This window comes from Sus scrofa, chromosome 9 (assembly GCF_054392235.1).
Source record: "Sus scrofa isolate SSC_HxYL_T2T_F1_AM1 chromosome 9, Sscrofa_HxYL_maternal_Yorkshire_Landrace_v2.0, whole genome shotgun sequence".
NCBI lineage: Eukaryota > Metazoa > Chordata > Mammalia > Artiodactyla > Suidae > Sus > Sus scrofa.
The window spans coordinates 118,256,447-118,272,285 of NC_139391.1; the positions used below are offsets into that span (position 1 = coordinate 118,256,447).

The 15,839-nt window shown below is 36.6% G+C and overlaps 2 protein-coding genes across 2 annotated transcripts in view; both read right to left on the bottom strand.

Annotated features, from left to right (window-relative positions):
• The window catches only part of LOC100525599 (olfactory receptor 2A1/2A42-like), a 183,698-nt gene that overhangs the window by 20,579 nt on the left and 147,280 nt on the right, over nucleotides 1–15,839 (bottom strand). The gene's annotated exons all lie outside the window — the stretch shown is intronic.
• Nucleotides 1,333–2,265, bottom strand: LOC100511466 (olfactory receptor 2A7-like). Its single transcript, XM_003130292.3, has one exon. The coding sequence runs from the start codon at nucleotides 2,263–2,265 to the stop codon at nucleotides 1,333–1,335; it is 933 nt and encodes a 310-aa protein (XP_003130340.1).

Consider the following 15,839-nt stretch of genomic DNA (forward strand, 5'->3'; position numbering starts at 1 on the left):
TCATTTCTTTTTTATCCATCATATTCATCATGCACCTATTCCTGTGAACATTCTCTTATAAAACTTCTCCCATGTCTCTATTTTCTAAACACAATAATTAAACTTTTCTAAAGCTTATGCACTATGTAGATGATCAGCTTTGAAAATTCTTCAAGTTTCCTGTGAGATACTTGTCTTTATCTTAACTGCCTTGAGACAGAAAAATAGGTTGATTTCATGTAGGAGGTAAATAAGAAAATGTGAATAGTGAATAAAATATTTTAATCTCAGATTTATAAGATTGTGAAATTGAGTGAGGTCATCTGAGATGTAACTAGGAACACTTATCCACGATGAAGCAGAGAGCTGAATTTAGTATCTACGGATGATCCAACATTGAAGAGTAAAGATAGGGACCCTCAGTTTCTGTACCCAAAGAGAGAACAGACCTGGGGTTCCATGTTTATACCTGCATCCTCTTTAGAGGTTTATCTTGCAGGGAAAAAAAATCATTTTGCTCTAGAAGATGGTTACAGGAAATATTTGCAATGAGTCAATCAATGTCAATATCTCCTGTTCCAGTAAACTGTTAATAAATGTTATTTAAAAATTTCATGTGACCAAATGAGTTTGGAAAATATTGACTAAAAATTGATGGTGAGTTTGAGGTTGGTAGATGCAAACTATTACATTTAGAATGTATAAGCAATGTGGTTCTACTGTATAGCACAGGGAATTATATCCAGTCTCTTGTGATAGACACCATAATGAAAGATGACATGAGGAAAAGAACATATATATTTGACTGAGTATCTCTGCTGTACAGCAGAAATTAACTCAACACTGTAAATCACATAAACTCTGATAAAAATAAATTTTAAAAATTGCAATAGAATTCTTTATTTACCATAGGAATTTTTATAGGTTTACTATGCTAATATAATTGTGAGCCTTCTAAAATATGACATATGATATCCAATAATTCTCAAACTTATTTGACCAGAGAATTTATTTTTAAAGCCCCCTTGAGGGATTAATGATTTGAGGAAACATTTTGGGAGATATGGAGCTGGACCATAGCCCTATGAAGAAATTAAAAAGAATATAGGGTGTTCTAGATCTGTAGCTTCCAAATGTTGGGCCATAGCATTCAGTAACATCAAAATTTACAATTTATAACATTTAAAGTCATAGATTTCTAAAATACATCCCACATCTACTGAATCAGCGATATAATGGTGATTCAGGGCACAGCTATATTTTTAACGTCTCAGATAACATGCTGAATTGGGTTTGAAACCTCTTGAAATAATATTCTCCTAGGTCACTGTCCACCCTGATGCCATCATGTTTTCATAAAGCTCTCTTTATTCCCAGCACTCTCTTTAAGGCACCCTTTACTTCCAAATTTCTAAGAGTGTATATAAGAGGATTGAGCATGGGATTGAAAAGGCTATGAAACAGGAGAAGATATTTCTTCGGCTCCTTGGGGTTCCCATATCTGGGCCCAACATAGGTGATAATGGCTGTGCCATAAAAGAGCCCAACCACACAGAGGTGAGATGAGCAGGTGGAGAAGGCTTTTTTTTGCCCTCCCCCAGATTGGATCCTAAGGATGGAACAGAAGATGCACATGTATGAGATTACAATTAAGGAGAATGGTCCCAGTAGCACAGAAATTGCTCCAGCCAATACCACAGTTTCATTAATGTGGGTATCTGCACAAGCAAGTTTGAGTAGAGCCATGATTTCACAGAAAAAGTGATTGATTTTCTGGGAGATACAGAAAGGTAAGGGTAAAAGTAACACTAGATGAATCAAAGACAGAAGGACTCCAATGGCCCAGGGAATCACTACCAGGGTAATGCAAACTCTCCAGCTCACGATGGCAGAATATCGGAGGGGGTGGCAGATGGCCACGTACCGATCATAGGACATCACCACCAGGAGAAGACATTCAATGTGAGCAAAGCTCAAAAAGAGAAAGGTCTGTGTCATGCAGCCAGTGAAGGAGATGGGCTTGGTTGGACTCAGGAGGTTTATCAGCATCTGGGGCACCGTGTTGCAGGCATAAGCTATGTCAACGATGGCCAGGTGTGAGAGGAAGAAGTACATGGGGGTGTGCAGTCTGGAGTCCAATGAGATGAGCCCCAGGATGACCCCATTCCCCAGCAGGGTGAAGGCATAGCACAGGAAGAAGAGCCCAAAGAGGAACAGCTGAATCCTTGGGTCAAGAGAAAATCCCAGCAGGATGAACTCTGTGACAGAGGTCATATTGTCTCCCATATCACTATGACAAAGAAAATTGAGTTAATGTCCACAGTTTATGAGAAGTCTTTAAAAATAGATTTATGTTAATGTGTTTGGTGCATTTTTTATGGTTAAAAAAAGTATTCAGAAATTCTCAGTGAATTTTTGTGTTTTTAACTGAATATTTAAAGACTTTATTTGGTAACCTTAAGATAAATACATACATACATATATACATATGCATAAACACACATACATATATGTTTCCTTTCTTGTTACTGTTTTTAACAGAGGTTAAATATTCAAAATATATATATTGTCACATGTTAATCAAATACATAGTTTTTGTTTCATTCAGTGAGCTATCTCATATCCTTCAAATAAATTTTGCTTTTCTTTGCTTACATTAAAGTTATTTCTGTTTTTTTTTTCCAAAAATGATGACCCTTAATTGCTTCACATGCTGAAGTCCTTAAACTGCAATATGTCTAATCTCAAGTTGGAGGGTTTCATTAAGGAGTTGGGGCATATAGTAAGGGGAGACATACCATTACCCAAATATATATTTAGCCATTAATATCTCATCTGCCTGTCAAAACATACTTTCCACTCCTGCATCTTTTGTCACCTGAACAACTAATACTATATTAAATCTCTTCTTGTTCAAGTGTAATTTTCAATCTAAAATCTGTTTATTATTTAGTTTTTCATAATGTTAAATAAACATATGCATGAATGACTAAACAGGTTTGTACTGTGTTGTTTACCTAAACACAAAAAGAGAATCAGTAACTATTAGGTTTTGACCCAATATTGATGAACAATCTAGAAATACTCAGTTTTAGACATTGTCTCTGCAGCTGATTGGCACTAGTTGGAGGACTTCTGTGAAGGACTCTGCAAAAGGGGTCTCTAAATTCCTTGAGAGACTGAACTAAATCATCTTTCTTACTCTATAATTCCACAATCAAAATATAAGGATAAATAATGTTACCCTTCTTGCTTAAATTTTATTCCCATCTTTTTTTTAAGATCATCTATCTTGTAGAGAATGAGAATGAGCCATAATTCTCAATTTAGAAGGCTATAAATTATAAAGGCATTTAAAAATCATTCCACTATCATGGTTACTCCTCTAATACTATTCCAATAAGTGTCATGTCCAGAAGGCTAAAAATGAAATGTTTTGGTGTTTATTGATTTCCTGTGATATACATACCATTGTTTCAAGGGTGGAGCCATCAGTTGATAGGAGCTCTGAGCTCGAACTCACCATTCAGACTTTGGCCTCATAATACCGCACATAAATAAATATTTGTACATTTATCCAACAACTCTAAATACTCTCCCTTATATAGATACTTGACTTCCCTCTATATGTAATATTTTAAGCCTAGATTTTAAAATAAAAATACTAGCGTTTTTTGTTTCATATTCAATATTTATCAGAAAGCCACACACACTTACTTCCCTACCTTAAAAATAGCTACAAGTCCAAAACAATAATTCTTATGTTGACTATATTAGTACATTGATATGTTGATCAATAGTATATTTTATTCAGACTATTATTTAAACTATCAATGAGCAAAATTTGAGCACTAATAAAAATATAATTTGGAATGGTATTGAAGAGTGACAGTAACAGCTAACAGGCAATGAAAATGATGTTAAAATATATTTTACTCAAACTTACAAAGGCAATTAAGAATCATGTGTGTTTAGGGATGACTTGTATAAGGACCCCACAAAATTTTCATATCACCTCTGTCCAGTAGGCCTAATTCACAGCAAAGGAAATGACAAAGGGCAAATGACAAAGAGACTCACTGGTTCCAACGCATGTTATATTACTCGGAAATCGTAGACCTGATAAAAATTATAACCTGACATACAGATTTAGGACACTGGCAAATGTACCTGGTGTGGCTAAGTTTATTGATGGTGATGGAAGAATTGCTCCTCCTCTGAGAACTGCTGAGGAAGGGTGTTGGCTTTTCATTTTGTCAACAAGAGGAGAAGGCTTTGTTCCCTTATTATCTCCACAGAGCACCTTCCCAGTTGTCATGAGGGCTTTGTGCAGGGCATGAGACAGTAAGTTTCACACCAGTATGCTCCCTACAGAGACATGAAGAAGACAACCCACTGTTATCCTCCTGAGACTGCAGAGGATTGGCAGTCTCTATTTCTGTCTCTGAGGAAATCTTTAGAGGTTAAGATAATAACAGGTAGTGCTTTCATAACAAAAATGATGCACACCTATTCAGTCATGCATGGTTGCTGGGTTATCCCATGAATATTAATGCCCAAATACAGAAAATTTGTTATAGTTTCATGAATTTTTATGTTGTCCAGCTCTCAGACATTCAGGAGGCACTTGGAAGATCCATGTCTGTTTATTACTTGACAGTGAAATAAAAACTTGACTTTATTTCCTAGAAACACATTTGTTTTAGTGTACATAGTCTGGTTTCCCAACTGCTATGAACCTTGTAGGAAAATAAACTTGTGTTCAAGGGTCTTAATCACTAGATTTTAGGTAGCAACTCGACCTACATTCCTTGAGCACAGGTCTGGAAATGTGTGGTCATTCCTGTTCGGGCTTCATGTTGCACTGCTTTGTGTCTTGTTGACCTGCCTAGAGGATGAATGGATAAGGCACAAGGGTGGAGTAAAGCTTACTTTTAAAAAATTTCCCTTTTTGATAATTTCTGGTCCTGTCCTCATGGGAATGATACAGCTCTGTAAAAGCAGAGAGCCAATTCCTGTCCTCTTAACCCTGACGGGGGTGCTGGATATATGTATTCTATCTGTCAGAGCAGGCATTTCTATCACAGTGTACACTGTAGGACAGTATTGCAATTCTGCAGTCGGTTATCAGCTATCCAGTGTCCTAAGTCTGTATGTCAGGTTACAATTTCAGAATCATGCCGTATGTGTTGGAACCAGTGAATCCCTTGTCATTTGTTCCTTGTCATTTCCTTTGCTGTGAAATAGCACTGTTGGACTGAGGTGATATTATGTGGGAAACTGAATCAGAAATTAAATATTCTAATAACCCTACAGCAGAAGTACCGGTCAAGATATGGTAGAAAAGTAGGCAAGTTTATGCTTGCAACATACATCATCTGCAATCACAATGAGTCATTGCCCTACATAGGATAGAAGGAATCTGCATGTCACCAACTGCCTTATTGATTTCCTTAAGAGGAAGGTACCACACCGAGGGCCCAGCATTGGTCTTTGCTGCCCAAGAACAGATATTCAGAACAGTAGAGCTGCATTGGGGGGGGGGGCAGCTTATCCCACTGCATTCATGCAAAACCTCCATCTCTGTTGCCATGTCTACTGCATTAGTGTGCTCACCATGCAATCACTGGAGTAGCTGAAAGCAGAGACTGGCTGACATCTACTGAGTTGTTTTACACCTGGTTGTTTAAGGCCTCTGCTGCAATGATGTCTCTGCTTGGTATGAATGTGGGATGTACAAATTCAGTACTTTGTGCCCCACCTCCCAACTCTTTCCCATACCTCTATTCACTCACTATTTCAACTATGCTCCCTCCAGGCCCATGACCAACCAGTCAACACATTTGCCATTTTCCAGGAGTCCATGAATATTCTTATCTCAGGAAATTTCTCTCTCCGCAAATTAGATGAATAGGTGAATGGCTAGGTATTGGCAATGAGAAATTTATCCTCATTAGTTAGCTTTAAGGCCCCGCACCTGAGTATTACATACATAACACCAATATATCTAGCCAGATGATATGGGGATCTGGGTCACCTGCCCATTTAGTTCACTTTTGTCTTCTGCACTTGCTCTTGTCCTACGTTATACCACTTTCAGTATATGATGCATGGTTGCTGGGATCATTCTATCTTATGATTGGGTGGGTCTGATAGCATCTCAGTTCAAGACAGAAGACTCTGGATTTATAGTTACTTGATGATCTTTGACTAGTTTCTACCAAGTCTCAGTATTATGTGGGGAATGGTCCTTTGAAAGGTGTATTGTCTTCTGCTGTAGATGGAAAGCCTTGATGTAGAATCCCTGTGGCCTGTTTCATGATTCACCTATTGGAGATTAGTGGAGACATCTTTCTCTACCAGAGATACGTTCAAATCCATGTGGTCTGCTGGTCAAGTTACAAGCTCTAAAGCTATAAAGTGTATAATTCAATGGATTATATACAATATAAATAATATTGTATATAAAATATTTGTGTAAGCACCCATCCATACCAAAGTGTAGAACATCTCCATTACAACGGAAAATGTCCATAACCCCCTCATTGCTAGAAATCACTTTCCTACCTCAAGATAAAACACTGGTCTGACTTCTGTCACGCAATTTAGTTTTGCCTATTTTTTAACCTCATCTAAATAAATTACAGAGCAAGGATGCTTTTGCGTCTGGCTCCTTTGACCCAGTATACTTTCTCCCATATTATTTGTATATCAGAAGTTCATTTTTTATGATACATAATATTCGATATGAACATTCCAAAATTCATTCATCTATCCTTAATGTTCATGGACATTTAGTTTATTTCTAATTTTTGGCTATTGTGACTTAAGCTTCTATGAATATTCTTATACATGCTTTCACTGGATATATGCCAAGGAACAGAATTACTGAACCACAGGATAGGCACATATGTATTTTTAGTAGATCTTGTGAAACAGCTTTCTAGTACAGTTTTATAATTTTACATCCACACCAACACTTAATATTAACTTTGTAATTTTAACCATGTGGTACTTCTCTGTGGTTTTATTAATATTTTATTGATGAGTAATCATATTGAACTCATTATTGTATGTTCACTGGCCTTTGGGTTATCTTTTTGAATGAAGAGCCTCTTCAAGTTTTTTAAACAACTTTTAATTGAATGGCCTTTTTTACTTCCTCATTTATTTGTAGGCATTGTTTATAGAGTTTGGACATAAGTGTCTGGTTGAATATAGGTACTGAGGTATGTTCACATGCAGTATGTGACTTGCTTATTCATTTTCTTACTGATTCATTTGATGAAAATAAGCTCTTAATTTTAATGGAGTCCAGGTTATTAATTTTTCTTTTAAGATTAGTGTTGAAGGAACATTATAAATCAACTGACTTTAATAAAAAATTTTAAAAAAGAAAACTACCTATCCCAAATTCTTGAAACATATCTTGAGAAACAAAACTTGAGAAACATATCTCAAGTTTTCTCCTAGAAGAGTAAATATTTGCTTTCATGTTTAGATCTATGATGTACCTCAAATTAACTTCTGTATGGTTTGAGGTTGAGGTTGAATTTCATTTTTTTCTATAAATATTATCCAACTACAAAGGTAAATCATTTACTCATTGAATCGCACTGGAATCTTTCTCAAAAATTTACTGACTAGGACTTCTCACTATGGTGCAGTAGGTTAAGAATTCAACTGCAGAGGCTTGGGTTCAATTCCCAGCCTCCTGCAGTGGGTTAAAGGATCCAGCATTGCCACAGTTATGGCATAGGTCACAGCTATAGCTCAGATTCAGTCCCTATTTGGGGAATTTTCATATGCTGCAGGGCACCCATTAAAAGTTTTTTTACTGACTACGTATCTGTGGATTTATTATTGTATACTCTAGTCTCTTGTACTAATTTATACTTCAACTAATACAACAATGTCTATAGTGTTCATAACGTATGACTTTGTATAGCTTTTTGATCGCTTTTTACAGTTTAGTGGCTGTTCTAGATATTATCACAGTCACTTAATGTCATTTTTTTTACCAGTTTGAGTGAAATATAAAAACTTTATTTCCCTTTGCTCATTTTTCATCTCTCCAATTTATAATTATCTTCAATATTTCCTCTACATAAACTTAAAAAGGTACCAAACGGTGATATAATTCTGACTTGAACAATAAAACACAATTGATAAAACTCAAGAGAATAAGGAAAGCCCTTAGAATTTACTCATAATTTTTCTTACCATGTACTTTCTTCCTGATATTCAAAGTTTCCCTGTTTTCTAACTTCTTAGAAATTTTTAATTTATTTTCTGTTTAGAGAATCCATTATTAAAAACATTATTATTGCTGTGTATGGATTTTTTTTTGTGGATAATTTTAAATTTCAGTACTTTAGGGAGTTCCTGTTGTGGCTCAGAGAAATGAATCTGACAAGCATCTATGAGAATGTAGGTTCGATCCCTGGCCTTGCTCGGTGGGTTAAGGATCCAGGGTTGCCATGAGCTGTTGTGTGGGTCACAGACACAGATCCCATGCTGCTGTGGCTGTGGTGTAGGCCAGGAGCTACAGCTCTAACCCCTGGCCTGGGAACTTCTATATACCATGGGTGTAGCCCTAAAAAGGCAAAAAAAAATTTCAGTACTTTAAGATGGTATTCCATGATGTTTGGTAAGAAGTCAACTATAATTTTATTATTTTTCTTTGAGAGTAATGACCTTTTTTTTTCTTGGTCAATTGTAGAGTTTTGTCTTTATCTTTCATTTCCAGTAGTTTGACTAATATATTTCCGGGGATCTTTTTAATGTTTATCCTGACCAAGTTCTCCTGAGCTTCTTGAATCTCTGCGTTGACAGTGTGGATCAGATTTTAAAATTTCTTGTCATTACTTTTTTTTCAAGTAATGTTAAATATGTGTCATTTCCCCCATTACTGTTGGGACATAGCCCCTAATCCTAGGACCTTGGAATTCTCCCCAGACATGGAATTTCTAGTGCCCCAACTGAGTTTCTAAGTTTTTTGTTTGTTTGTTTGTTTGTTTAAACCAATCTCTCTCTGTTCTGGCTAAATCTGAACTCGAACATCTTCCCAGGAATTTGTTAGATCCAGATGATCTGTTCTGCTTTGTGTCTTCCAGTTGCTGCTTTCTACTAGGACTTTCCTTACCATTTTCATATGGCTGAGGAGTTAACTAAGGAAACAAATGACATTTTAACATGAGTTTTTCTAGGATGCTCTCTCAATTGCTCTCCCCATATGGGACATTGACCCCCAATTCCCAACTGATCCAGCAGCCTTGAATTCTCATCACTGCTTACTCTGGTCACCAAGACCACTGATCCATGTTTGGGTTCCATATTCCTATACAAAGACTGGGAAAATGCCTTCTTAGGAAAGCCTGTATCAATTTTCTCACCTCATATACATACCTTCCATTTCTTTAATGCCAAAAGTTGTTTTCTATATGTTATTGAGATTGCACAGCTATTTATGGTGGGAGGGTAAAACTGATACCAGCTATTCTGGCACTGTCAAGACACATACTTTTTTTTTTGGCTGCCCTGTGCATATGGAAGTTCCTGGGGCAAGGAGCCGATCCAAGCCACTGTTGCAACCTATGCTTCAGCTGTGGCAATGCCAGATCCTTAACCCACTCTTCCGGGCAGAGGAACACACCTGCATCCTGGTGCTCCAGAAACCCTGCCAATCCTGTTGCACCACAGCGAGAACTCCAAGACATACTATTTTACATGTTAATATGTAAAATATTTTCCCTGAATTTCAATTTTTAATTTAAATATAGTAGTTAAAAGATTACTTTAAAAATGGATTTTAATAATTTGATTTCATGAACAAAAAATTCGGTAGTGGAAAATATGTCTTAGAAGTAAAGGTCATTCTTTATAACATTATGTGGAAGTCCCACTCCATGTATTAGCATTAGTGTGGTTTACTTTTGCACATTAAGAAGCCAGGTCTCTGGTATGTTGCTATATTCCACTATATGTTTATTAATTAATTTTATCTTTTCTTTTTTAATGGTTGAGAGGTATGGTAAGGTGAAATATTACTACATGAAAATACTCTGCTGGCCTGGATAATAAAAAGGCAGATGCTTTGGGGAAAACCTTGTCAAGAGAAATAAAAATAACAGAGACATGAGAAAATTAGAGAATAAATCCACCTTTCATTATGTATGTTGGGAGACTAGAAAAGAGAATGCTGGAAGGAGGTAAAAATGAAAGCAAAAGTAAAGAAGAAATGGAAATATAAGGAGCTGTGAGATAGTGTTATCTCTTTTTTTGTTAAATATTGTTCAACTCTTGTCAGAACACTTGGCAATTATTAGCTATCCACCTGTGCATCTCAGTCCTTTCTTCACTTGACTCATAGCTGGTGCTGTAGAGATACACAGTTCTACAATGATTTCATGTATTGAGGTACGTTGTGCAGCTATGAACTTTCTGGGTGTTCACTTCCCTGAAAAAAACATCGCTTGGTATGAGGTGATGTGAATGCTTATGACTGAATTGGTTAATAGCATAATAACACTTTGTTTCAATAATACAACAAATAAAAAATAAAGAAATAAGCTATTTCTTGAAAAAATGTTCTCTTTAGATTTTTATGGCATTAAGCATATTGACAATCCAGATGTCTCATCTCTGAACAAAAATGACCCTTGTTCATCAAAATTCTCCCTATTTTCAGGTAGTCTTGGACAATTCACCTTCTCTTATTAAACTCATCTGTTATGTAATTTATATGCCATTTTTGGCATCTTTGAGGCATCTTACAACCACATCTCAAAGGGAAAAAGTTCTATTTAGCCAAAAGTTCTTTCCGTCCCTCACATGAACCTCTTCTTCCACATACCCATCACCTCAACAGTCCTGAGGCTGCAGGTGAAGGATGGAGTTAATTGTGAAACAGCAATAGCACGTTCTCTTTTTTCTTTCTTTGACTCGAGCATGGGGACCATATAAACCACCATGGAAGTGCCAAAGAAAAGCCCAGCCACACAGTGGTGAAAGGAGCAGGTGAAATAAGTCTTTTCTTTAGCTCACACCTGACTGGATCTTTAGGATGGTCCAGAGGATGCTATATGAGACCAGCATCAAACAGAGGGGCCTAAGACAAAGACAGGCAGCAAAAATGACAGCTTCATTGATCCAAGTGTCAGCATAGGTCAGTTTGAGAGCAGATAGGATTTCACAGAAGACTTGATCTGCTTCCTAGGACTCACAGAATGAGAGGAAATTTCCTTGGAAGGAAAATTACATGTACCAGAACCAGAATCAATCCACAGGACCATACACACTCTCCAGTTCATGACGACAGTGTAATGCAGGGGAATGCACTATGTATTATGAGCAAAAATCAAATACGAAAACATCTGCATTATGCATCAACAAAGGAGAGAATTACATTTGGGTTCACTAAGTTCACCAACATCTCAGGGACATTGTTGGAAGCATAGGACATAGGACCTATTGATGACAACAGTTAAGAGAGGAAGAAGTACACTGCGGTGTGCAGTCTGGAATGTGGGTGGAAGAGTCCAAATATCATGCCATCCCCCAGCAGGCTGAAGGTATAAAATAGGGAGAACATCCAGAAGAGGAACACTTCCATCTTTGCACAGAGCTGGAATCCTAACAAAATTAATTCTGTGACTATGTTTTGTTCCATTCAGTCCTTAAAGAAGTCTGTCAAGGACAGAAGGGTGACAGAAAGGTTAGTCTAAAGAATTAATAAAAATTAGAGTTATTTAATTCAAAATAATTCAGAGGAGACAGGCTCATTTCTGTGGTTTCAATTATTTTCAATCTTAATGCATCCAATATTTCAAAACCATATTTGTAAAGGAAGAAAAAAGTATTTAGCATAGTATGAAAATATTATTGTGGGGTAAGAGAGCCATGCCAGTGGTTTTATTCTGGATACTCTACTTCAGCTTTTCTGTTTCCATGCAGAGAATCTAGTTATTTCACTACTTTAACAATATCTATATTAACTGGTGATTTATTTTTAGCTTAAAAATCTTACAATTCTAGGACTTTATTTTAGTTATTAACTTAGTACTCTTACTTATTTTTCTTATTGTATGAAAAATTTGCTTACACCTGGCAATTTTAGGTTACAGGTCAAAGTTTTAAAAGACTGATTTATAGTGGAAATAAAAAGATTCATGTTATATCTGATGGTATGACATTCAATTTTTAATTTCTTTTTAGAAATGGAAAAATAAAATGTCATTTAAATTACTAAGAAATCTATGATGCAAAGGTGAGCATTTTAATTATTTTGAGATGTCACTATCTAGTCTTCGTAAAGCACACATATTTATTTGTTGTATGTTAGAATTTTTTTTAAATGACAGAAACAAATATTATACCTATCCTTTGTTTTCCTTTGGCAATAACATTTATGAACATTTTCTCATGTCAAAAAATCTATGACATTTATTTGACAGTTCGGTATTTTTTTTCATTCCATAAATACAGTGTAACTAAGTGAATCTCATTTTCTGGAGACTAGATTATGTACTATGTCCTTTTTATTTGCAATGATGTGTTTGGGACAATTAACGTACAGACGTGTATATGTGTGCAACACGTGTATATATTAAAAATATTTATATATGTATATATATAATCCCTCTCTCTGTGTTTATACATATATATTTTTTAATTAAAAACTATATAAAAACTATATATTCCTAGGAGTTGGATTGCTGAGGCAAAGGACATGCTTTATTTTCTTGTTAAGAAAGAAATAAGAGTAAGCCAAGCAGTTAGATAATTTAAAGCTCAACCTGGGTAAAAATTCCTTAGTGGGAAATGTGTCTGACATCAGTTTAGCCTTTGTTAACCTGAGTTCATCCTTCCCTGGCAGTTGTACTACCTGAGGGACATTTCTATGATGCTGAATCCAGAGAGGTCTTCTCTTTAAACCTCTGACTCAAATGGAATACTCTGTTACTGTGGGGGTATTCTAACAATTACTTGATAAGTGATAAATAAGAAAACCACAACAAGAGAAAACTACAGACTCTTCAACTTCAACCTGTGTGGTGGAGACAGAGAGCCTTGACTTCCAGGAAGGGCTGTTTTGCCCCTGGTGCCCATAGAAGGCCTCCAGCTCTCAGCTCCCTCAGGGCTGCCTGGACCACTGAGATGCCTCATCCTAGCGCATGTGCTTCTGGTGCTGCTCACCACCCACCACAAGACTGATGGTGGTGGGAATTTAATGGCTCCACTCTTCTGGCCTGATATGGGAAAAATGGTGGGCCATAGGTGTTTCATAGCTGGCTGTGGGGTTGAGCCTCTGTTGCACTGACATTTCAGATTTCCTGCTTCCCACCGCCTTCTGCAAGTGCTGATCCCAAATAAATATCCTAGCTGCACAACTCCATCCTGGTGTCCACCTATGTAGGATCCAACCTGGGACAATCTAACAACATCCAGATCTTTATCCTTCCATAATCACCAGCTTGAGACCATGTCTCCTTCTACCCTCAGCCTTGATCCAAGTGCCCCTGAATCCCAAAGTGCTGACATATGTCAGACATACCTTGTTTTAGTATTTCACTTTCTAGGTTTTTGGGGTTTTCCAAATGGCAGCTCCTTCATACTCATTGCCCTTTAATCTTCCTACATGATACCCAGCTGCCATAACAACACAACAGATATATCCTGAGTCCTCAATGTTTTGTACAGCATATATATTTTATACTCAGGCAAATTTAGATATGGGCATGGCAGCCCACTATCATCTTGTAGCTTATGGAACACAAGTTCTAATGGATCACAGGAGGGAAAGAGATGAAGATGCATACCTGCTAATAACTACTTTAACTTGGAAGTAACTCATGCTACTTCTCAGTTTTTAGGCCAGAAACAGTCATATGCAGTCATCTAATTTTAAAGAGGGCTAGTAAATATGGGGAATAACATGGATATTTGACGACTTATGTAGCTCCCAAACATTTGATGGAATTGGTTTTTTAATGGCTGATTAGCACTGATTGTACTCTTATTTTTCCTACTCTGTGCTCAGTGATGACACATTGAATGCTTGAAATCGTAAATAAGCCTCCTCGCTCCCTTAGAAAGTTTATTGTTAAAGATTTACCATTGCTGGAGTTCCTGTTGTGGCTCAGTGGTTAGCGAATTTGACTAGGAACCATGAGGTTGCGGGTTAGATCCCTGGCCTTGCTCAGTGGATTAAGGATCCCATGTTGCCGTGAGCTGTGGTATAGGTTGCAGACGCAGCTTGGATCCTGAGTTGCTGTGGCTCTGGCGTCGGCTTGTAGCTACAGCTCTGATTAGACCCCTAGCCTGGGAACCTCCATATGCCACGGGAGTGGCCCTAGAAAAGGCAAAAAGACAAAAAAGATTTACTATTGCTAGTACATAATATTTTTTAAAAATTATCCAATGTAGTACTTTTAGGGTCTCTCAATTTTAGAGCCTATTCTGAGAATCCTTCCTTACGTAACTGACATCAACATAAGACATTTCAGGAGTTCCTGCTGTGGTACAATGGAATAGACAGCATCTCTGTATTTCTGGGACACAGGTTCGATCCCCAGACTGGCATAGTGGGTTAAGAATCCAGCACTGCAGCAGCTGCAGCATAGGTGCAACTAGGGCTTGGATCTCATGCCTGGCCCAGGAACTCCATATGACACAAGATGGCTAAAAAAAAAAGAAAGAAAAATCAGCCTCATCAGCTACACAGAAGAAAGTCAATTTATCATGTGTTGTTATTTAGCATGGCACCATAACACTTAAATATACATGGTAGATGTCATTTTATTTTGCACAGTAACAGCAAGTTTCCCCATAGGTAGCACAAGCATATCTCAGATATACTATAGTTTCAGTTCCAGACTAATGCAATAAAGCAAATATCTAAGTAAAGTAAGTTACACCTTTTTGTTTTTGGTTTTTTCAGCACATATTAAAGACAAGTTTGCACTATCATGTAGTCTATGAAGTATGCAATAGCATTATGTCTAAAAAAAGTACATATCTTCATTTAAAAATAGTTTATTCCTAAAAATTTCTATCATCTGACAATGCAGGGTTGCCACAAACCTTCAAGTTGTAAAAAGTATAGTATCTGCAAAGCATGATAAGGCAAATCATGACAAAACAAAGCTGCCTGTAAATAGTTCTCAGTACACTGAGTTAAATTAACTTGTAATAAAATCATAATTTTTCTTCCTGTATTTGACTGTCTTTGTTTTTAAGACCCATGCAAGTTAGGATGATCTGGATAATGAGAATATACTGACAAGACTGTACATTCTTTTGTGGATGTAAGAAAGGCATATATTGATTGGAGAATGCTGTGAGATCCATCTTGGACACATGCATATTAATTCACTATCTACCAAGATACAACAGTCCTATTCATGGAAGTTCAAAGGGTTGCCTTAAAGTGCATGAGATTTCTGTGATGTTCTGAGCTTTGACTTTCTGTTTGATTGAAGAGCTGTCTTTGCTTATACAAAAAGAATTGCTGTAAAGAACAAGGTGGGCAGACAAATCATCCTTTCTAGGTAGGCTCAGTTAAAAGTCTGGGTAAAGATGACATGATCCTTTCTGCTTTGGTGGATTCGACGGTATTTTGTGCACCAACTCTATGATTTAGAGTTGCCATAAACTAATATTAAATGTACAATTTTGGTCAAAGATATCAGTAAGATTAATTATATTATCACTATAAATCTGTGGTTATTCTTTAGGATATTGTCAAAGATGAAATAGTGAGAAGTGTGATTAAAAAGGCCATTCAATTGAATTCAAATGTTGTATTTACCATACAAAATGCACCTTGGATATATGTATTATCAAATACATCATTTTGT